Source organism: Salmo salar, chromosome 03 (assembly GCF_965601325.2).
Source record: "Salmo salar chromosome 03, fSalSal1, whole genome shotgun sequence".
NCBI lineage: Eukaryota > Metazoa > Chordata > Actinopteri > Salmoniformes > Salmonidae > Salmo > Salmo salar.
The window spans coordinates 45,277,581-45,300,406 of record NC_138293.1 but is presented as its reverse complement, the minus strand read 5'-3'; the positions used below and the strand labels follow the sequence as shown (position 1 = coordinate 45,300,406).

The 22,826-nt window shown below is 43.9% G+C and overlaps 1 protein-coding gene across 8 annotated transcripts in view; it reads right to left on the bottom strand.

The window, feature by feature from the left end:
- The window catches only part of LOC106600604 (zinc finger E-box-binding homeobox 1), a 98,758-nt gene that overhangs the window by 49,593 nt on the left and 26,339 nt on the right, over positions 1-22,826 (bottom strand). For all 8 annotated transcript variants that reach the window (XM_014192096.3, XM_045714866.2, XM_045714869.2 and 5 more), the window contains exon 2: positions 66-230. In XM_014192096.3, coding sequence (XP_014047571.2) covers positions 66-230 — 165 coding nt within the window. The remainder of the gene's footprint in view (positions 1-65; positions 231-22,826) is intronic.

The following is a 22,826-nucleotide window of genomic DNA, read 5'->3' as shown; positions in this document are numbered from 1 at the left end:
ACACACACACACACACACACACCACACAAAGTTATCGTATTCTATGTTCCAGCCTAGAGTCTCACCTCCATCCCAAGTGTCTTGGTGCGTCTCTGTACCGTTCTGGGTTAATACTACTGAGGCGTCTTCTGGCACCATGCTGTCACCATCAGGGTCCTCCTCCACTATGTGTAGCTTGTCCTCATCATCAGAGTCTGACTGGCCCTCCACAACATTGTTGTAATTTGTTACTGTGGAGACACAGAGAGAAGAGAAAGAGGACGGTCAATGAATAAGTAAGTAAAGAAGTAAGCCTTGTCTCAGCCAGAACAGCCCATAGAGCAGGAGCCTATCTCCTGTTTCTGTAGTAAGGTAGCTTGATGTACAAGTACACCCCCTGGACAGGACGCTAAGTCAATGAGAGATAGCTGGAAATAATCTGGTAGTCGAAGTGCCTGGGCTTACAGTTTAGTGGGTTACTGTTGCATTGTTGTTGCAGATATCTAACATACTATTATAACTGCTTAGTAGAAAGATAAGAGAATTACTAGGCCTACATATAGGTGCGTTGGAATTGTTAAGTGGGAAAAACAGATATAAAAAGTTTGGAAAACGTAATGGAAAATGCTAAAATCATTCCAAATACAACAAATAAAGAGTAACCTTTGTCCTCTAACCTTTGCTCTCTACGACATGTTGAAAGTTGAAATGATCCATAATAACACTGCTAGCTATCTTGAATGTAATTTTCTCAAGTGATGAACCCTGAGACCTCTGTTCCAGTGTTTACACAGCCCCATTGACAGATAAAAGAGAGAGAAATAGAGAGGGAGAGAGAGAGAGAAGAACGTGTCGATTTGATGCAGAGCAGCAGCACCTTTAATAAAGCTAGGCAGTGTATGCTAAGAATATTTGTGTGCTAATGCTGCATCCCAAATGACACACTATTCCCTACATAGTGTACTACTTTTGACCATACGGGCCCTGGTAAAAAAAAAGGCTCATATTGTTACTAAGCAGTCATTGGTAGATTTTATAGTATTCTGCCCAGTTTCACAGAGGTCGTCAGAAAACAAGCTACATTTAATAGGTAGGCTATGTCTTAAAAAAGATGAAAGGTGACCCAGGTAAGTATAAATAGCTTTCTAACTTTGAATTCATGATTCATGCTCTTTCAGGTCGTCACACACAAAGTGGCGTCTCATCTTTTCTGTAAAGAGCTGCTATGCTGAGTTGGTGATGTGTGTGCCAACTGGCACCTTATTCCTATAGTGATCTACTTTGGCTAGAGCCCTATAGAGGGGGTTGGCTGACAACGTCACGAAAATGATGAGCGCGCATCGATGGGGCCAGAAGCCGTGCTTTGTTATGATTCTGAATGGTCAGATCGCTAGCAACAATTTGGGGAATCATAGGTGGCTCATTTTATCTTGTCTTGATACCATGTCTTGTTTTGAGGTGTTTTCACTGATTTCATGTCAATGCTAATGCGGCTCAAATTCGCTAGCTAGCTAACCAACAACTGTAACATTGTATTTGAGAGACAACAAGTGCTCATTGTGCAAATGTATTTATGTTTTCAATAAACATTTGGAGACAAAATATAGTTTACATCAGGGACGTCACTAGACATTCAGAACATCGGGGGCTCAGCCCTGAAGACCTGGGGCTAACTCCAGAAGGGGGGATTTTATCTCTGCGTGACCAAAATGAAGAGCCCCGCACTCTTGGCCTCGCACGCTAGCAGTGAACATTTTGCAAAAATATAAGGCTATGTTGCATATCTCACTGCTTTCATCCATGCGCTGTGCTCTCCTGACACCTAATAATTAAAACTTCTTAATAGTAATTCAATGGATTGGGGTCAGTAAACCCATGGAATATGGTGTCAATATTTAAAAAAATATATATTAGCAAGTACAAATTACAAGTCCATAACTATATCTTAATTTTCCATGAGGAACATTTTTTGGAAAAAGTATTTATAATTTTGTTGCAATGTTTTCATAAACCATGTCCAATATTTGATTGGCCATAGAAAGAAGCCTCTTGTTGATGTTGGTGATGTTACTGCTAACTAATGTGATGCTGCGCGCACTGTCATGCTGCGCGCACTGTGCAGTTTCAAAATAATCAAAATGGTGGCAGCCTACACCACTAATGAATGTTTTGCACAAAACACTTTTCTAGTTACATGTAATATAGCAGGATTGGGATTTTAGGTTGACTTCCTTTGGATTATGTTTGAATTGCATAAACTCACGTTAGCAGTAGGCTTGAACTTTAACTGTAGAGTGTGGGGGGGGGGGGGGGGACAACTTTTGCAGATAATATGTACAAACACGCTTGAAAATCATGATTTTATCATATTTGGGGTAATAAATCACAGATTCCAAGGTCAATTAGCTACAGGATAATATTTCTACCTAATTAATTACACAAAAATAAATACACCCCCTCCAACAGCCCTGTAGTAACAACACTTCACACTTTTACACACATGTACAACTAATTATTCACTATGTTACACACATGTACATACCAGCATACACTCCCTTCTCCAACTAATCATTCACTATGTTACACACATGTACATACCAGCATACACTCCTTTCTCCAACTAATTAGTCACTATGTTACACACATGTACATACCAGCATACAATCCTTTCTCCAACTAATTATTCACTATGTTACACACATGTACATACCAGCATACACTCCTTTCTCCAACGAATTATTCACTATGTTACACACATGTACATACCAGCATACAATCCTTTCTCCAGCTAATCATTCACTATGTTACACACATGTACATACCAGCATACAATCCTTTCTCCAACTAATTATTCACTATGTTACACACATGTACATACCAGCATACACTCCTTTCTCCAACTAATTATTCACTATGTTACACACATGTACATACCAGCACACAATCCTTTCTCCAACTAATCATTCACTATGTTACACACATGTACATACCAGCATACTGTAACGCCCTGGCCATAGAGAGGGGTTTTTTGTTCTTTATTTTGGTTAGGCCAGGGTGTTACATTGGGTGGGCGTTCTATGTTCCTTTTTCTATGTTTTGGTATTTCTTTGTTTTGGGCCATGTGTGTGGCTCCCAATCAGGCACAGCTGAAGCTCGTTGCTGCTGATTGGGAGTCACACATAAGGAGCATGTTTTTCCTTTGGGTTTTGTGGGTAATTGTTTCTGTTTTGAGTATTTTCCTAACAGGACTGTTTGCTGTCGTTTTTGTTCATTTTGTAGTGTTCTCTTGTTTTTTTTATTAAAATTCTAATGATGAACACATCCTCTGCTGCACCTTGGTTCCCTCTTCCAGACAGCCGTTACACATACACTCCTTTCTCCAACTAATTATTCACTATGTTACACACATGTACATACCAGCATACACTCCTTTCTCCAACTTATCATTCACTATGTTTGCAAGTTATATTACACAGTACTAGAATGTTAGTCCATCCATAAAGATAAAAAATCTAACAAAATGAAACTATAGGTGCAAACCTGTCTATGACTTCACTCTTTCCCAATGGTGTTAGTATGTACAGTACCAGTGAAATGTTTGGACACACCTACTCATTCCAGGGTTTTTCTTTATTTTTAAATAATAGTGAAGACATCTAAACTATGAAATAACACATATGGAATCATGTAGTTACCAAAAAAGTGTTAAACAAATTTAAATATATTTTATATTTGAGATTCTTCAAAGCAGCCACCCTTTGCCTTGATGACAGCTTTGCGCACTCTTGGAATTCTCTCAACCAGCTTCATGAGGCGTGGAAGCCATTTCAATTAACAGGTGTGCCTTGTTAATTTGTGGAATATCTATCCTTCTTAATGCGTTTGAGCCAATAAGTTGTGTTGTGACAAGGTAGGGGTGGTATATAGCAGATAGCCCTATTTGGTAAAACACCAAGACAATATTATGGCAAGAACAGCTTAAATATTTATGCCCCGTGGAAGCGCACACATCGTTTTCATGACGTTGTCAGACAACCCATCTATGTAGCTAGATGCTAAATAATTGTAATGTAAATACACACACACACACACACACACACAATCTATTCACTTACTCCTGCAAATACAACAACCGCCTCTGTGTTTGCTGAGCTACATCTTCAATTCTGTATGGCCAGCTTTGTTTTTTCAACAGACAACATTAATGTTAGCTAGCTAATTGAGCTGAATTTAGCCATGTTAGCCTTAAGCTATCTTTATTAGTAATTTTAGCATATTTGGACAGTACTTGATTACACAGTAATTGGTTACCGTAATTTCCGGACTATTAAGCGCACCTGAATATAAGCCGCACCCACTGAATACATTTTTTATTTTTTATTTTGAACATAAATAAGCCACACATGTCTATAAGCTGCAGGTGCCTACCGGTACATTGAAACAAATTAACTTTACACAGGCTTTAACGAAACACGGCTTGTAACAAAAATAAATAGGCTTTAACGAAACACGGCTTGTAACAAAAAATTAAAAATTAGCAGTAAGCTTTAGTTGTCTTTTTGCACTGAGTCAATTCCTCACGCTGCTGTTTCCAATGTCTTATCATCGACTCAATAAGACCAAGCTCCCGTGCAGCAGCTCTATTTCCTTTTCCAACAGCCAGATCAATCACCTTCAACTTGAAAGCTGCATCATATGCATTTCTCTGTGTCTTTGCCATGATGAGGGTGACAAAATGACTACCGTAATCAGAATGATGGGAAGTTTGAGAGCGCTCGATTTAATCTAAACAGTAAACAAAAAAGTTGTTTGACCTTAACCTGTTCGGCAACTTCATTGGTCTAATGAAAGCTTCATGCCGCCAAAAAAACTGAGCACGTCACAGAATGTGTTTTTTTGGAAGAAAAAAAATTGAAAGCGGGAAAAATCCATATATTAGCCGCATCATTGTTTAAGCCGCGATGTTCAAAGCGTGGGAAAAAAGTTGCGGCTTATAGTCTGGAATTTACGGTAGTTAGTGATACTTTGTCGGGTGCTGATACAGAGCTCCAGCAGTTGTATTCAGTGTTCAGATAGCTAATCAATAACTGTACTGACAAAGTAAAAATCTGTGGTTCTGCACCGCACCTCTCTGATTCAGAGGAGTTGGGTTAAATGCGGAAGACACATTTCAGTTGAAGGCATTCAGTTGTACAACTGACTAAGTATGCCCCTTTCCCTTTCCTGTCAAAACCCTGCGCATAAAATGTGCTAGGTTGCTAATGAAGCAGCACTGCTAGCTAAACTGGGTAGTCCGTCAGTGAAGCTTTTGAGTCAACATGTTTAATGTAAATTACTCGAATCTGGCTTACGAGGTCAATAACTCTGAATAACATCATCATGGGCTAACAGAATGTGCTACAGTAACAGCAACCTAACAAAGTTTACCTCCGGTTCTCCTTCTCATCTTTGCGCTCTCTCCCTCAGAGAATGAACAGTCACCAGCACGCCGGATTATAATTTCTTTGGGCAAATAAGAAAATACTTTGGAAAACCACTTTGACTCTGCCTTCTAAAGTGGCAGGGCAGGGTAGGGCTAATGTTTGGGGGTATTAATTGCAGTGTGTAATGCAGTGTAGCCTAGCTTGTTTTAAACCATCCCAGCAGGGAAAAAGCCTCGGGACGGAGACAAAATTATTTGGGGCTAAAGCGCTGAAAGCCCAGGTCTGGTGACCTCAATGGTTTACATGTTGTCAGCAATCTAAGCCAGGGGTGTCAAACTCATTCCATGGAGGGCCTAGTGTCTACAGGTTTTTGTTTTTTGTCCATTCAATTAAGACCTAGACAACTAGGTGAGGGAAGAGATTTACTAATTAGTGACCTTAATTCATCAATCAAGTACAAGGGAGGAGCAAAAACCCTCAGACACTTGGACCTCCGTGGAATGAGTTTGACACATAATCTAAGCCAATCCCATCTGTTTTGCCCCATAGTTGTGCACACGTCTATGGGTTGTGACAATATGGTGTATAGTTTTTCACAGTTGCTATTGCATTGATAATGAAGTCTCCCAAGTGGCGCAGTGGTCTAAGGCACTGCATCTCAGTGCTAGAGGCGTCACTACAGACACAGGTTCGATTCCAGGCTGTATCACAACCGGCCGTGATTGGGCGTCCCATAGGGCGGCGCACAATTGGCCCAGCATGGTCCGGGTTAGGTTTTGGCCGCGGTTGGCCATTGTAAATAAGAATTTGTTCTTAACTGACTTGCCTAGTTAAAAAAAGGTAAACATTTTTTTTTAAATCACCTCAATTTCACCAGCAGTACCTTACATCACTGGCTGAGGCATTGCTCTCCATCTTGACCACTGGCCCACTACTCAAGCTTCTCTCCTCTGCTATCATATCATCATGGCCCTGCTCTGCCAGCTTCCACACAAAGACAAGGGAATGATGCCACACCCTGCCTCACATCATCAGTAGCAAGCTGTGCCTCTGTCATAGGAGCCTCTAGTATGAGCAAATAGAATTAGAGTCTCTCTGTGTTGCTACATTCCCCCCACTAGCCCCCCAGCTGCGGCTGCACCCATGATTGTCTATGTCCAACCCAGCCCACCCCTCCCTACCCCACACCATCCCACCAGCTGCACACAGTCATACTCACCCTGTGCATGCCTTGTTTCAGCCAGGTGTGTATGCAGGTCTAATTACACACAGCCATAGGAGGAGATGGGAAATTGATTTAGCGGCAAGCTGTGACGACTGGCTGTTATCTAAACACTGTGAGTGTAGCATGGTGATAACACGCAGGTAAGACTTAGATGCTCCGGGGCTGCCATCTGTCTGTCTTACTACTGCCTCTCTTAAGAACAAAGCAGATGAATGGTTAAAAACAGCAGAACGCCGTACTATCGCCTCTGACCACAGAACATCGGCCGTCATTTTCGGTTAATTTCACAACGATTCTAGCCTAGGCTATATGTTAAATCTGGTTTTTCAGATGTACTTTCCAATCTATGGCTGACAATGTATCAGTATGGCACTTCTCATCACTCATTTCAGGTTGGAACCAGACATTATTGTTCCCGCCCGGCTGCCCAACACATCATCCCAGAGCTATTTCTCCTGGAGAGTTCATCTGAAAAGGACAAACTGCAGCCAGGAGGAAAAATAATCACTTGCTTATCACCCTGGAGAGAGCAAATGTATTTCACATGGCTGCAGTCACTGATTTTATCTGTAGGCACTTTGTTTTAATGGGGGACTGTGTGAAAAATTGCCACCCATACTGCTTGAATGAACTGCTCCTGTACGGATGCACAGGGAGGCGGGTGAAGAAGGCTACGGGTAGGAGGGAGGCGGGAGGGAGGAAAGATGTTTGCATGGTGCTGGAGTGAGGAACGAGATCCATTTGAAAATGCAGGAGGGTGTGTGTGTGTGTGTGTGTGTGTGTGTGTGTGTGTGTGTGTGTGTGTGTGTTGGGAGCGATGAGGAGGTTGTTTAATGAGGGCTAAGAAGTGGTTGTTTGTTCACAGGTGACAGGTGCTGCAGTCACAGTGCTTCTTCATTACTCTGTGGTTAGGTGCATGTACCGTAACTCTACACACACACACACACACACACACACACACACACACACACACACACACACACACACACACACACACACACACACACACACACACGGTCACCAGCACACCCACCCTCCACATCGATACAGATTGTCATCGACCCCGACCTGCTCTTGTCTGGTCATGATGGCATGATCGTCTGCCTGCCCGGCAGAAAACACCGCATCAGCCCAGAAGGAAATATGACTGGACTAAAGGGGAGGAGGAGGCATAGGCTGTGTCCCCATGGTGCCCCATTCCCTATATAGTGCCCTACTTTTGACCAGGGCCCATAGGGCCCCATAGGGCTCTGGTCAGAATTAGCGCACTATGTAGGGAATGGGGTGCCATTTGAGACGTATCCAGATGGTGCTAACACCGCCTTTACTGAGTGGTCATATAAATCAGTACAGATAGGGGGCAGCAAAGAGCAGGTTTAGCAACAGACAAAACAATACAAAAGCTACTACATACACCCACACTGCTAGTTATTTACTGAGCAGCAGCTTCTCCTGGTATTGTGTGTGTGTGTGTGTCTTTCTGGAAGTAGTACACTACATAGGAAAGAGCGTGCCATTTGGGATGCAGAAAGAGACAAGTACATTCCTGCATTCACACGGACACAGCCTGTCTGTTCGATTGAGCTGTTAACATACAACAGGGAGGCCCATCAACAACGTAGGGGTCCTCTGTAGCCACGTCACAGCAGAATCCGCTGTTAGACAAACCTTCCACGTTCTCCGGCCGCTCTGACATAAACTGCCGAAGCAAACAGCAAGAAAAAGGTCAACAGTGGAATCATATAGGAAATATGAAGAACATACAGGTTGCCATGTTTCAAAGCACTCTCAGTATAAAGACGTGCACAGACAGACACACACACACACACTTGCAAACATACACACTCACACACTGTGACAGCTGGGGTCCTTAGGTACATTGAATCAGTTCCTCTCACAGGTTGGAGTTGGACCTGTGTTGCCCCTGGCTTGAAACTCTATCACATAGATTTTCATTATTCTCCACTCTCTTTTCTGGCATTTGTGTGCTAGCTGAGTGGTTTCTGAGAGAGACAGAGTGACTGAATGGATGCAGCAGAACCGTAAGCCCTCTGGCTCTTCTGCTCTGCTCTGTGAAGAAGCATCGTAGGTGACATCAACTACACACAGCACAGACCCATTTCCTTCTCCTCCCACCTTAGTGTGTGTGTGACTTGTTCCATGTGTGTGTGTGTTTATGAGTGCTTTACACTATTTGCTTACATTATATACGTCTGTATTTTCTACAGTATAGGCTATGTGTATACGTCTTATAGTAGTGTATATAGGCTGTATGTGTGATATGTGTGTGTGTGTGGGATATGTGTTATTCCTGTGATAAGTTGTGTAACGTACTTCACGTCACTATCCTCTGGGTCAGTTTCAAAGAAGGAGGGAAAGGGGGTCAGCACAGTTTCTCCTAATCTCTTATTCTTGGCAGAGCAGGCTTAGCTGTGACACACACACACACACACACACACACACACACACACACACACACACACACACACACACACACACACACACACCTGTGCTATTTCTGCTCCAGTCCCTCCCCTCAGCCCTGCACCAGCCCAGGGGGAGGCTCTTACCAAACACAGACATGCCACGGCCACAGGGAGGGGGAAGGCCATTTTTGTGGCCCACCCAAATGGCACCCTATTCCTTATATAGCGCACTACTTCTGACCAGGGCCCATAGGGAACACGGTGCCATTTGGGACGCACCCTAAATCATCCTCTAATATTCCAGTCAAATAAGGCTCCAGGAGGAAACTCATGGAAAACCTTGGCTGTATTCACTCGGCACCAAACGCAAGGAGGGACTACATGAACTTGTTTTCATTTTCCGTTGCAAATAGTTTAGTACTGTGTACTAACGAATATGACCCAGAGCTAGACACATACAGTTGTGGCCTGATCACTCCCTCTCTAACCACCTCACAAACATGTTTACATAATACCACAGAATTGATTTAGGCTACATCAGTATTTCTCTGAGCCCGGTGTATAAACACAGGAAGGCTACATCAGTGTTAAACACACTGTATAAACAATAGAACAAAGAGCATGATGCAGATTCATTCATTAATCATAGATTATAAATCCCTATAATCCAGGAGAGAGCGTATATCAACAACAGTGTCACATGAGATTATGAGGCTGGTTGTGTTTGGCCTGTTGTTGTCACAGTAGATTAGTACTGTACTTGCTATCTACAGTATATCAGCTCTGATCATCTATCTGCAGGTTGTTTGGAGAGGAAGAGGGGCCACGCCCTGTGTGTGTGTGTGTGTGTATGTGTGTGAGTGTGTGTGAGGGACTTTGGCAGGCGGGCGGTCGATCATGTTACATGCACCAGGCACCTCGGAGTGCAACACACACTAACACACACACACACACACACTAGTGATGGGAAAAAATCAATAGTTACATATCAGGATATTATTTCTGACGATTTCGTTTTTGACAATATCGCAATATTATTTTGACACTAGTTGGCTGTACCTGCACCAAAACTACAGTATTTTTCCTTCACAGCTTGTTCTGCATCTTTTCAAAATAGGGAACCAATTTGTTTTCAGCACTTTTATTTCCATGATTGATCAAAATGTGTTTACTCATGGCTCTCTCTTGTCCCTCTGCAGCAGACATATGGTGAGCAATATGTTTGAAAAGCTCTATCGCATTAAAATCACAGTATCGAAACGCAATACATAATCGTGAGAATCGCAGAACAAAGTATTGTGATAATTTCATATCGTGAGGTCCCTGGCAATTCTCAGCCCTAATACACACACACACACACACACACACACACACACACACACACACACACACACACACACACACACACACACACACACAGCAGACAGATATCACTTGGTAACCAGATACCCCCTCCTCTTTAACGTGAGAGCTGTAAGCGGGCAGGCGTGGTGACTTCTTGATTTGATCACTGAAGTATTTAAAGACCATGTGCCACCATGCATAATGTAACACACACACACACACACACACACACACACACACACACACACACACACACACACACACACACACACACACACACACACACACACACACACACACACACACACACACACACACACACACACACACACACACACACACACACACACACACACACCAGTGTCTGTCTGCTATCTAACAGATGATCCCTTGAGTGATCCGGAAGCTATTCGAAGAAGCTAAATGGAGAACTGAGAGTAAAGGGGGTGGAGACAGAGGGAGTAATCTCAATTGCATACTCCTCCCATCCTCTCTCCTCTCCTCCTTCTCAAAACCCATTGGATAAGAAAGCCAGAGGTGCCTCCCCCTCTGACATTCTCCTCCAATGGTTTTGAGGAGGTGAGGACTCTGCCCTCTTCTCTGTAGCTATACATCACATCCTCATTGTGCATTCTATTTATTAGATCATCTGTCTTCTCTATGGGCTCAGAGAAGACAATTCAGACATTTTGCTAGATTTTCCCACATATTTACTCAAGGGTTTTTGCGTGTGTGCGTGTGTGCGTGTGTGTGTGTGCTAGGTTGTGCTTATGTGTGATTATGGCTGTATTGCTACAGTTATCTGGTCAGGGAGCCGGTGGGTATTTTAAATGGCTGTTGTCACGCTTGGCTGCTTCCAATCACACCTCACTGGACAGATAGCATGGTGTGTGTGTGTGTGTGTGTCTCCAGTCTGCCAGGTTACACTGCCCTGCCCTCTCTCCTAGATAAATAGCCTCTCTGAATGAAGCTGACTGACTGGCAGATAACTCTCAGGAACTGACTGCTCTACTTTGTCAAATCACAGTATAAGGTTGTGGGTCTGCTCTGCTAGCACTGTCATACTGGTTTAGAACCACGGAAAACACTCTGCGCATAAAGACATAACACACAGATACATGTGTGATGATGGTGGTGGTGATGGGGATTATGATGGTATTGTAGTGTACTCACTGAGGATGCTGCTGACACTGTTTGTGTGTCTTGTTAGCAGCCCTTCCTTGGTGATTGGTCCAAAAGGTGGAAGAGTGTGTTAGGTACTGCTGAAGGTACACAGTACAAACATGCACGAACGCACGCACAAATGCACACAAACACACACACAAATTCTCTCTCTCGCTCTCTGATGGACTCTGTGTGATTGTGATGACGTGTTACCTTGTCTCCAGTACAGCAGTACAGTAACTCTCTCTGGCAGGTAAATGTCACATCCTAAAGTGTTGTCTGGATGGAAAACCACATTATTAAGCTAACACTCCACACTGTAAAGGGGTTACCATGAATTTGACAGTAGCTTACAGGCAGCTCAGTCGCAAGTATAATACTGTATTTCATATTACAGTACACCTACTGTAATATAAATACGGTATCAAAGGAATTATACTGTAAAAAAGTAAAGGCTACTGTAATCGGTATGAATGAATGGATTAATTAAATTCTTTGAGAGGAGGGGTTTGTATTTCACAGTATTTTACTGTAATTACAAGGGATTGGTGCAAGCTGGTTGGCTGCTAGGTAAAGTGTTTACAAACATTACAGCATATTAATGAATGATTGGTGTTTTACATCACTTGACTTCTAGAGGTCTACCAAACTGGCAGTGACTACAAGGCAAAACAGACAAAAAGGACATTGTCACGGAACTTTCATTACGCACACCTGGCCCTTATTCCCGGTGATTAGTAATTGTATAAGTGTGCCCTTGGTTTACCATTGTCCTGACGATTATTGTTACAATGTCCGTTGGTTCGTGTGAGTACCTGTGCTGTGTGTTTTGGCTTTCGTGCCATGTATATTGTGCAGATGATTACGGGTCTCGTCCCGTGTGATAATCATTGTGCGCTTGTGTTATTTATTTTAGGTACTCCTCGCTCTTTTGTTTGGGTTTCAACCCTGTGTTTTGTATACGTGTTTGTCCCCGTGCCTTTACATGGCACGCCGTAATTTGGGTGTAATAAAAAAAAAACGATTACGCATTCCTGCGCCTGTCTCCCGACCCTTTATGTCAGCGTGACAGATATGGCAAAAATGCTCAACCATTTAAATTTTAAGACTAGCTGGCGAAGGTTTTTGGTGCTCCAAAGATATGGTTGAGTACTACTGTATTCTGTTGGGTGGAATTACAGTACCATTATAAATACAGCAATTTTCCCATTTACTGTTGATAAAACCTAAAATTACCATACACAGTTTTCCATCACAGTACAGGAGAAAGGCTGAAAGGACATTTAAGGAGTTGGTTACAAAAGTGTATTTCTGAACAATAGCCTATCAGCAGTTCGGTGTTTTACCATGTGGAGAAAAGGTAGCCTAATTAAGATATTACTTCTATAGAATGTTGGATGGTTCACACACACACCCACACACACACACACACACACACACACACACACACACACACACACACACACACACACACACACACACACACACACACACACACACACACACCTCAAAATCTCCCCCACACTTCCCTCTAAGCATCTGCGCTGAGTGAGAACGGAGTCACTAAATTTCCCCTCCGACTGCATTACTAAATCATGATGATGTCATTGGATTTGCCAGGTAGCACACACACACGAACACAGCAGACTGATTTCACTACATCACTAGGTTTGCCAGGTAGAGTCTCATCTGATCCACTCCGAGCCACCGTTAAGGCAACCTGCCCTGTTCTGCCCTGGGCTCTAGTCTAAAATCCTAGAGCTTTACACTGGAGCTCCTCCAATATTGATTAGACTCAGACATGCACTATGAAAGTCTCTGCAACCAGAGGAAAGCTAATCTCATGAAGAGTGACTGTGTCAAATTGGACTTTGCCCAATATTTTCCCCTGGGGGTTCTCAGTGTAATCGTTACTCAGTGTATTACTGTTAAGAGACTGACTTTACCTTAGATAACCAATGGTTACAGATCTGGGGTCAGTTCCCCCTGTCATCCATCAGCTAAACGATTGTGGCCAGAGAATAGTCGAGGTAGTGAGGTCATGGCCCTTAGTTTGGGATGTTGTTTGTTTGTGTTCAAACACTGACGAGGGAAGGGGGAGCTATTAAGGAGACTGCTTGTGTGCGTAGTGTGTTTGTATGTGCATGTGTCACAAGTGGCACCTTTCCACAATTTTTTTCATTTTTTATTTCACCTTTATTTAACCAGGTAGACCAGTTGAGAACAAGTTCTCATTTACAACTGCGACATGGCCAAGATAAAGCAAAGCAGTGCGAAAAAAACAACAACACAGAGTTACACATGGGATAAACAAACGTACAGTTAATAACACAATAGAAAATCTATGTACAGTGTGTGCAAATGTAGAAAGATTAGGGAGGTAAGGCAATAAATAGGCCATAATGGCGAAATAATTACAATTTAGCATTAACACTGGAGTGATAGATGTTGATGTGCAAGTAAAGATACTGGGGTGCAAAAGAGCAACAACAACAAAAAATAACAATATGGGGATGAGGTAGTTGGGTGGGCTATTTACAGATGGGCTGTGTACAGGTGCAGTGATCGGTAAGCTGCTCTAACAGCTGATGCTTAAAGTTAGTGAGGGAGATTAAGTCTCCAGCTTCAGTGATTTTTGCAATTCGTTCCAGTCATTGGCAGCAGAGAACTGGAAGGAAAGGCGGCCAAAGGAGGTGTTGGCTTTGGGGAGGACCAGTGAAATATACCTGCTGGAGCGCGTGCTAAGGGTGGGTGTTGCCATGGTGACCAGTGAGCTGAGATAAGGCAGGGATTTACCTAGCAAAGACTTATAGATGACCTGGAGCCAGTGGGTTTGGCGACAAATATGTAGCGAGTGCCAAACAACGAGAGCATACAGGTCGCAGTGGTGGGTAGTATATGGGGCTTTGGTGACAAAACGGATGGCACTGTGATAGACTACATCCAATTTGCTGAGTAGAGTGTTAGAGGCTATTTTGTAAATGACATCGAAGTCAAGGATCGGTAGGATAGTTAGTTTTACAAGGGTATGTTTGGCAGCATGAGTGAAGGAGGCTTAGTTGTGAAATAGGAAGCCGATACTAGATTTAATTTTGGATTGTAGATGCTTAATGTGAGTCTGGATTGAGAGTTTACAGTCTAACCAGACACCTAGGTATTTGTAGTTGTCCACATATTCTAAGTCAGAACAGTCCACAGTAGTGATGCTAGTCGGGCGGGTGCGGGCAGCGAACGGTTGAAGAGCATGAATTTAGTTGTACTAGCATTTAAGAGCAGTTGGAGGCCACGGAAGAAGTGTTGCATGGCATTGAAGCTCGTTTGGAGGTTTGTAAACCCAGTGTCCAAAGAAGGGCCAGATGTATACAGAATGGTGTCGTCTGCGTAGAGGTGGATCAGAGAATCACCAGCAGCAAGAGCGACATCATTGATATATACAGAGAAAAGAGTCGGGACGAGAATTGAACCTTATGGCACCCCCATAGAGACTGACACACCTTAATTGGGGAGGACGGGCTTGTGATAAAGGCTAGAGGTGGAATGGAATCAAATACATCAAACACATGGCTTCCTTGTGTTTGGTGCCGTTCCATTTTCTCCATTCCAGCCATTATTATGAGCCGTCCTCCACTCAGCAGCTTCTACCGATATGTGTGTGTGTGCATGTGTGTGTTTTTTGCGGGGTTTTACTGTCCTTGTGGGACCCAGAGGTCCTCACAAGGATAGTAAAACAAGGAAAATTTGGACAAGTGGGGACATTTCGCCGGTCCCCACAAGGAAAAATGCTATTTTAGGTTAATTCAGGTTATTGTTAGGGTAATGGGGTTAGGTTGAGGGTCAGGAGTTAGGGGTAAGGTTAGGAGTTTGGGATTAAGGTTAGGATTAAGGTTAGATGAAAGGTTTAGGGTTAGGGAAAATAAGATGTTGAATGAGAATTAATTGTTTGGTCCCCACAAGGATAGTAAAACAAATGAGAGAGTTAGTGTGTGTGTCATGTGTGTTTGCTTCTGTATATGTCTATGTGTGCTTGTGTATTTCTGTCTTGTGTGCCTGTATTTGTGTGTGTGGAGGCACAGAGGTTAACTCCTCTCCCATTCCAAGTTCCTGCCATTCTGTGCTGGGGGCCTGCACTGGCTCTGTCTGTGTCCCAAATGGCACCCAATTCCCTATATAGTGCACTACTTTTGGCCAGACAACATTGGGCTTTGGCTAAAAGTAGTGCACTCTATAGGTAATAGGGTACCATTTGGGACTCTGGCGCAAGCTGTGTCTCTGGGGGGAGAAAGGGCCTGAGCACCTGGGTCTCCCCACACAGGAAGCAGCTGGAGAGGCCTGATTACTGCTAACCCTGATGACTCCAACACACTTCCCTCCCTGCTGGGGTCTCTCTCACTACATTCCACTATGTCACACACACGCACATGTGACACGAACACACACACAGCGCACACCTACAAACACACAACCATATGTACTCAAAAGTTTTGGGGGAAGTCCCTGGCTTACAGCACTGGCTACCTCTAGAGGGGCTTTCCTCTGTGTGTGTCCGGGTGTGCATGAGTGTGTGTCGGGGTGTGTGTGTTATTTGCTGAGAGTGGGCATGGAAACACTCGTAGTGTGCCTGGGAATTACTGGCTGCCTCTCATCTCCATGGAAATGACGATTCCTGAGTCTTACTTCATGATTCAGAATTTTGCCAGACACGCCATATGACACAAGGAAAGAGCTGTTTTTAACCTGCATCGTAACTACGATACTGGATTCATTCCAATGATGTCCTAAGCCACATAAACATTCATATTCATCTCTCATCTCCCTCTCTTTATGTTGCCATTTATCATGGTTATATTCACACTGTATGTGGGTTATTTGTTGCGGTATTCATGTGATTGTCAGTGCTTAAGTGAACGAGCTAGTAAAGTGATCCACGCACCGCATTGTTTGTCAGTGTCAATCTGCACCGTCATTCATCACCACCTGGCAAAAACAATGGAGGGAATGCCATCAATTGACCAGCGATTCAGCATCATCAGAGGCGTGACAAATTACAACGACACCTGAATTCAACTGTTAGTTGCTATTCTTTTATAGAAACGCAGCATTAGGCCTCTCTTTCTCTCGCTCGCTCTCTTTATCTGTCTCTATCTCTCTCTCTGTGGTTCTATCTACTCTCTCTCTCTCTCTCTGGGCCTCGTCACTAAACTGTCTGTCAGAGCAGCTCAGAGCAGAGCATCGTCAATGTCTTACCTTTAACACTGACAGAGAAAAGGAGCGCAATGCTGCAGAGCATCCCACCTTAGTTCACCTCTGCCCCCTCCCCTTTGACACTCTCTCTCTCTTCTCCCTCTACGCACCCCGCTCTTCACTCTCTCTACCTCTCTGTCCTATCTCTTCACCCTCTCTCTCTCTTCTCCCTCCTCCTGGTCTAACTCTATCGGGCTGTCCGCTGTGACACACTCACCCCCCCCCCCGGCCGGCTTCATGCACAAATGAGCACCAAGGACTGACAAGCCAGGTTTTGTGTTTTTGAGTCATTAGCAGTTTCTCCTCCATCTCAGTCTTCTCTCTCTATCTGCTTCTCTTATATCACTCACCAGACAGAGCAGGCTAAAAATGGGGTCCTCACTTCACCTCACTGTAGAAAGCCTGATTCAGATTACTCCTGTTTTCAAGTAGGCTATTACAGGCAGTTGTTGAGTTCCTGTTTTGGCAGTAAGATGTGTGTGATTAAGCCAGGGGCAGCAGGAAAGGAGGGCTCAGGAGAGGAGGGCTCAGGAGAGGAGGGCTCAGGAAAGGAGGGCTCAGGAGAAGAGGGCTCAGGAGAGGAGTGGAGGTAGGAGGAGTTTCTCCCAGGGGCTTGGGGGGTAAAGCAGGGTAGAGCAGGAGGGGTTGAAGGCGAAGCGTTCCGCCTGGCTGAGATTACTGACTTCACACCTGGTGCCCAGCAGCATTGACCCTGGCAGCTGGGGGGCGGAGGGAAGAGGGGGCTGAGGGGAACAGCTACTGGCACAACAGAACTCCCTCTGGCTGAACAGCCTGGCAGAGAGATGGAGTTTGCGACCCAAATTACACCCTATTCCCCATGGGGCATAGTAGTACACTATGTAGGGAAATGGGGTGTCATTTTAGAAGCACCCGGAGGGGCAGAGACAGGCCTCACCACTGCAGGTCATTCACAAAGTAGTTAACCACTGACATTCACTGATCTAATCAGGCTTACAGTTACTAGGGTCCGGAGTTAGTTTTTTTACCACATGACCTGATCAGGAACAACTCCCTAGATGGCCTGATTGGTCATTTGTGAACCACTGTAAATTGCCAGTGTCAGCAGTTCTGGCTAGACACCTATTTTTCCCCTCTATTGTTAGACTCAAAGCTCTTATACATAATCTATGATGCATCTTTTCTTTCTGCTACCCTTGCTAACAGGCAATAAGTTATTAGACTATATGTGTTCAGAGAAGCTTTATCAGAGCCATATGGTTTCAGGTGAAGGCAGTGTTAATATGCAGTCAGCCATCATCCAGGCACCCAGAAGTCTCGAGTGAGTGAGTGAGTGAGTGAGTGGGTGGGTGGGTGAGTGAGTGAGTGAGTGAGTGAGTGAGTGAGTGAGTGAGTGAGTGAGTGAGTGAGTGAGTGAGTGAGTGAGTGAGTGAGTGAGTGAGTGAGTGAGTGAGTGAGTGAGTGAGTGAGTGAGTGAGTGAGTGAGTGAGTGAGTGAGACTGACTGGCTGGCTGGGTGGGTGGGTGGGTGGGTGGGTGAGTGAGTCTGCATGCACTACAGTCCCCTCACCTTCTCTCATAAGCAACAAGTAACAACCACACCATGACCAAAATAGTGCCGATATTGGGCATGTGTTGGTTAGGCTATATGAGAGAGAGAGAGAGAGAGAGAGAGAGAGAGAGAGAGAGAGAGAGTTAGAGATTCTGCATAGCATTTTTTATTCTTATTTTCTATAGTGCCTGAGCATTAGGGTTTACTTCAGTGTTTAAACTTTAACATCAGGAGTTTGAGTAATCGCATAAGTTTAAAAAAAAGATAAGTGTGAGAATCTTTTAAAACTGTAGCTATATGGGAATACTTGTGGTATTCTGGTATTCCCTTAATAATTGTACATATACAATGCTGAGGAGTATGACTGAAACAGCAGTGTATTGTACTGTATGGTACATAGCAAATTGTCCTGTTTTACCTAGTGTTGATTTTTCAGTGTAACCTTTCTAGTGTTGATTCAGGAGTTAAATTAACACTCAGTGGTGTAAAATAACCCTAGTGTTGTTAATAACCAGAGTGTGATTGTGTCATTTTTACTCTGCGTTGCTGTGTTGAGTAAAACACTCAAAAGCCAAATTATTATAAATGACGTCCCATACATTGTAGAAGGTGCGCAGAGTAGCCACTTTTTGTCTTCTACCATCACCAATACCAAAACGATCAGGTGGTTGTTTGACGAAACGAAGCTTCGGACGTCATCGATAAACGTGCTTCTGATAAAGTGACGGAGGCATCAGGCAAAGTAAACCGCTTAGCGATTTCAACCGCATGCTTCGGAGCTCCGGTATGAAACGTAACATCACTAGTCCCAGGTAAAACCATTTACATTCGGTTCTATGAAAACCCCAGCATAGAGGGTTTCTACGTAGCACTTTCTTCCTAACAATGGAGGGGACGGAATCCCCCTGACCCTTTTTTGATTCCTCTTTCTTTTTCTCCCTCCCTTTTCTGTCTTGCTTTCATTCTCTCTCTTTCTCGTGCACTCTCTCTACTGAACTCTCTCTGCCACACCACCAGGTCTCCCCCCACGTAACAACTCCCGTAACAAGAATAACACTTTAGAATCTTACTCTGGAATGCCCAGACAGGCTCCAGTCAGTCACCTGTTCCCACAATGCAGCAGCTGAGCTCCCCAGAAGCAGTTCCACCTAGGTGGGATTGAAACCGGTTCAATCCGGTTGTGGCCCCTTCTCTACTCTGAGCTGAGGGACCTGTCGAGGTAGAAATACTTTCAAGCCTTTTACGACCTCAGAGTGCAGCAGTATCACAGCTGATCCAATCCACATTGACTCTATCATGAGAAAGAGAGGGAATGAAAGCAAGATAGATAGGGCGGGAGAGAAGGAAAGAGGAACAGAAAGAGTGAGGGAGGTTTCTCCTATAAATGAGCTCCACACCTCTCTCCTCTCTCTCTCGCTTTCTCACTCTCTCTTTCTCTCTTTCTCTCTCTCTCTAGGTGTAGGCAGCCACCCTCACAGTCTATAGTTCCTGTAAAATCATGTTGTGTCTGGGAGCAGAATGAGGCACATGCAGGGCAGAAAAGCTATTAAACCTACCGCACCACCACACTGTGAATGACTAGGCCATTTACACCACACAACTGTTTCTTCCGGTGTTAACTTTACTCTCTGTCTGACATTACCTTTTTCTCTATCTCTCTTTCTATCGCCCTCTCGGTGGACTGCTCCCCAGAGTGCTGTCAGTCCCCAGGCTCTAGTTTCTTCTCCACAGTCCCTGAGCTCCCCTTTCATCTCTTCTCCTCAGTTTTACCACTGTCCCCTGTTTACATTCCCCAGGAGTTGACTCACCTCAGGCAATCCCCCCCCCCAAAAAATGTACAAACACAGACGGTATACACAGTCGTACATGCTGTACTATCCCTTTCAAACAGACACACTCTCTCTGCCTCTCATGCACATACAAACAAACGCACACACAATCCTATTGCCCAAAACATAAAGGAAGCATCAATAACCATAAAACACTAGCAGACCCTAGTCACGTGACATGTTCTACTACTCCCTGAGGAGAAGGCTGGTCCACATCCATGCTGGAAGCCCAGTCACACACACACACACACACACACACACACACACACACACACACACACACACACACCACACACACACACACACACACACACACACACACACACACACACACACACACACACACACACTGCTTCTGCTTGCTGCTGTCCTGATGTGAACCTATCCTGTACACATGAACCGTTCTCTCTCTCTCCTTTCAGCCAACTACCACTGAAAGGTCCCACTCATCATTGCCTTCTCAGGCTAATTGAATGAAATATACCTCAAAGCAGATGAAATTGCTAATCCCTATATAATGCACTACATTTGTCAAGAACCCTATGGGCCCTGGTCAAAAGTAGCGCACTACATAAGGAATAAGGCTCCATTTGGGACACACGTTTGAGAAGTTTAGTCTAAAATATATTCTCCAGCAAGCAAAAGACCTTATGCATGTTTCAGGATGTCTCCCTGATGCACACTACTAAAAACCTAACTCAATTTAACTCAAAGGGCCAAAGGTAATATCGGGTTAATTCAATAACAGAGCCATGTTACATTTAGTTACAGTCTCAGGAACTGGTCCTTTTAATTCAATCATTGAGCACATTCTCCATTCCAATCCCATGTCTTAAAAGAGGACGCATCTTTAGAATCAATTCTATATTATAACCTTGGGAGGAAGTGCAATACACAAAATCATGGCAATCTGTGATAGAGATTACAGCATTATGCTATGTGAAGGCAAACATAGGTTTAAAGTGTAAACTAGTCTGCTAAGTGGGTTTTTATAACATATTATGAATGTCAGAAATGCACCTGTATTCAACAGCAACTGAAAATAATGTAACGGAACACTCATTCTGCCTACACCTCTGTGCACAGTTATAATCTTGGTCCACTTCTAAATACATAGGGTGCAGCCAGGCAGAGTGAAGTGTAAAGTAGGACCTAGGACTCTGGTCAAAAGTAGTGTCCTACATGGGGAATAGGGTTCCATTTGGAACACAGCCTAGCTTTAAGTGAACAGTTGTAGAGTGCAGCCAGGCATTGTGTAGGCCTAGTAGTGTAAAACCAGGAGCTAGCAGACAGAGGCAGCCAAGCAGAAGAGCAGGCTACACTAATCACTCTTAAAGAAGTCGTAAAGGTCACCAGAGAGGCATCTGGGTGTCCATTGACTGGGAACAGCCACAAACCCGTGGAAAGAGAGAGGCCACAGTGGGGGGGAGTGGGGAGCCTGGAGGAGGAGCTGCAGCCTGCCTCCCAATTTTGCAAACTAGTCCCTATATAGTACACTACTTTTGACCAGAGCCCGATGAGCCCTGGTAAAAAGTAGTGAACTATATTGGGAATAGGGACAAAGTCACAGTCTCCTCTGATGCCTTGTGACCATAGACATAGATTCATCATTACAGACCTACTGACTTGAATGGCGATGCCATTCTAGTGATTATATTTCTATTTATTAGAAATGCACAGCTAGAGGGAGAAGAAGGCATGTTGGCAAATACTGTTCTTACATCAATCTCATATCCTGGGTCGTTCCTGATTCGATAGTCAGAACCCTTTACATTCCATTTTGGCCTATTCTAAACTGTGCAGGTGCGGCCTTTGTAGAGCCTGAATATAGGCCTTACTGTGGCTATATATACTGTGGCTGATTTAAGCATGAACTAAACTAGACCTATATAATTGTCACCACATTGTTCAGCCTCCTACCTGAAGCAGGTCATGTAATAGACAATGATCATGGTGCCATGACAACCCCTGACTGCTTCCTGCTTCCTAGGATGAGGCATTTTCTTATGTTCGATGCCGTCACTCCAATGCAACGCTCGTTCCTCAACAGATTTGTCTTGTAGGACGTGAAACTCATAAAAATGTTATAATCCCGAGCATCTGCCATTCAAAAATTAAAACATAGTTCCTTATTTATGATATCACTGTGCTCTCGCATGTAGTGTTGCTAACTTAGCAATTTTTTTCTATGGATTTGATAGCATTTAACTACATTTCCCACTCAATTCTGCCACAAACGAGAGTGGGAGAAGCTGTCTGGCTAGATTTTTGTTGGAAGCATTCAAGATTGTGTGTGCAGCACTAAGTACTGTAGGTGGCTGGTTGGTTAGCAGAATCGTTTCAGTGACTGGCTCGGTGGCAAGCTAATGTTGGACAAATTTATGCTCGTTTTCATGCCCATTGTCAAACTTCAGAAATACTGTGGACACCGTAGATTGAAATCGCTTGCATTGAGCGATAGCCCTGGTTCCCAGTAGTATTTTTGTGCCTATTTGACATAGGATGTGAAATCTGAAACCACTTGAAGCTGGGATGTCCCTCCAACCATTTCATTTGCTCTTCCGACTGTCCATCAACTCCTGGCTGAACCCTATGTCACAGCCATTGACAAAGGACATGCCTGCTATCCATCGTAGTGCAGCAAGAGAGAGTGGTTTAATCACTA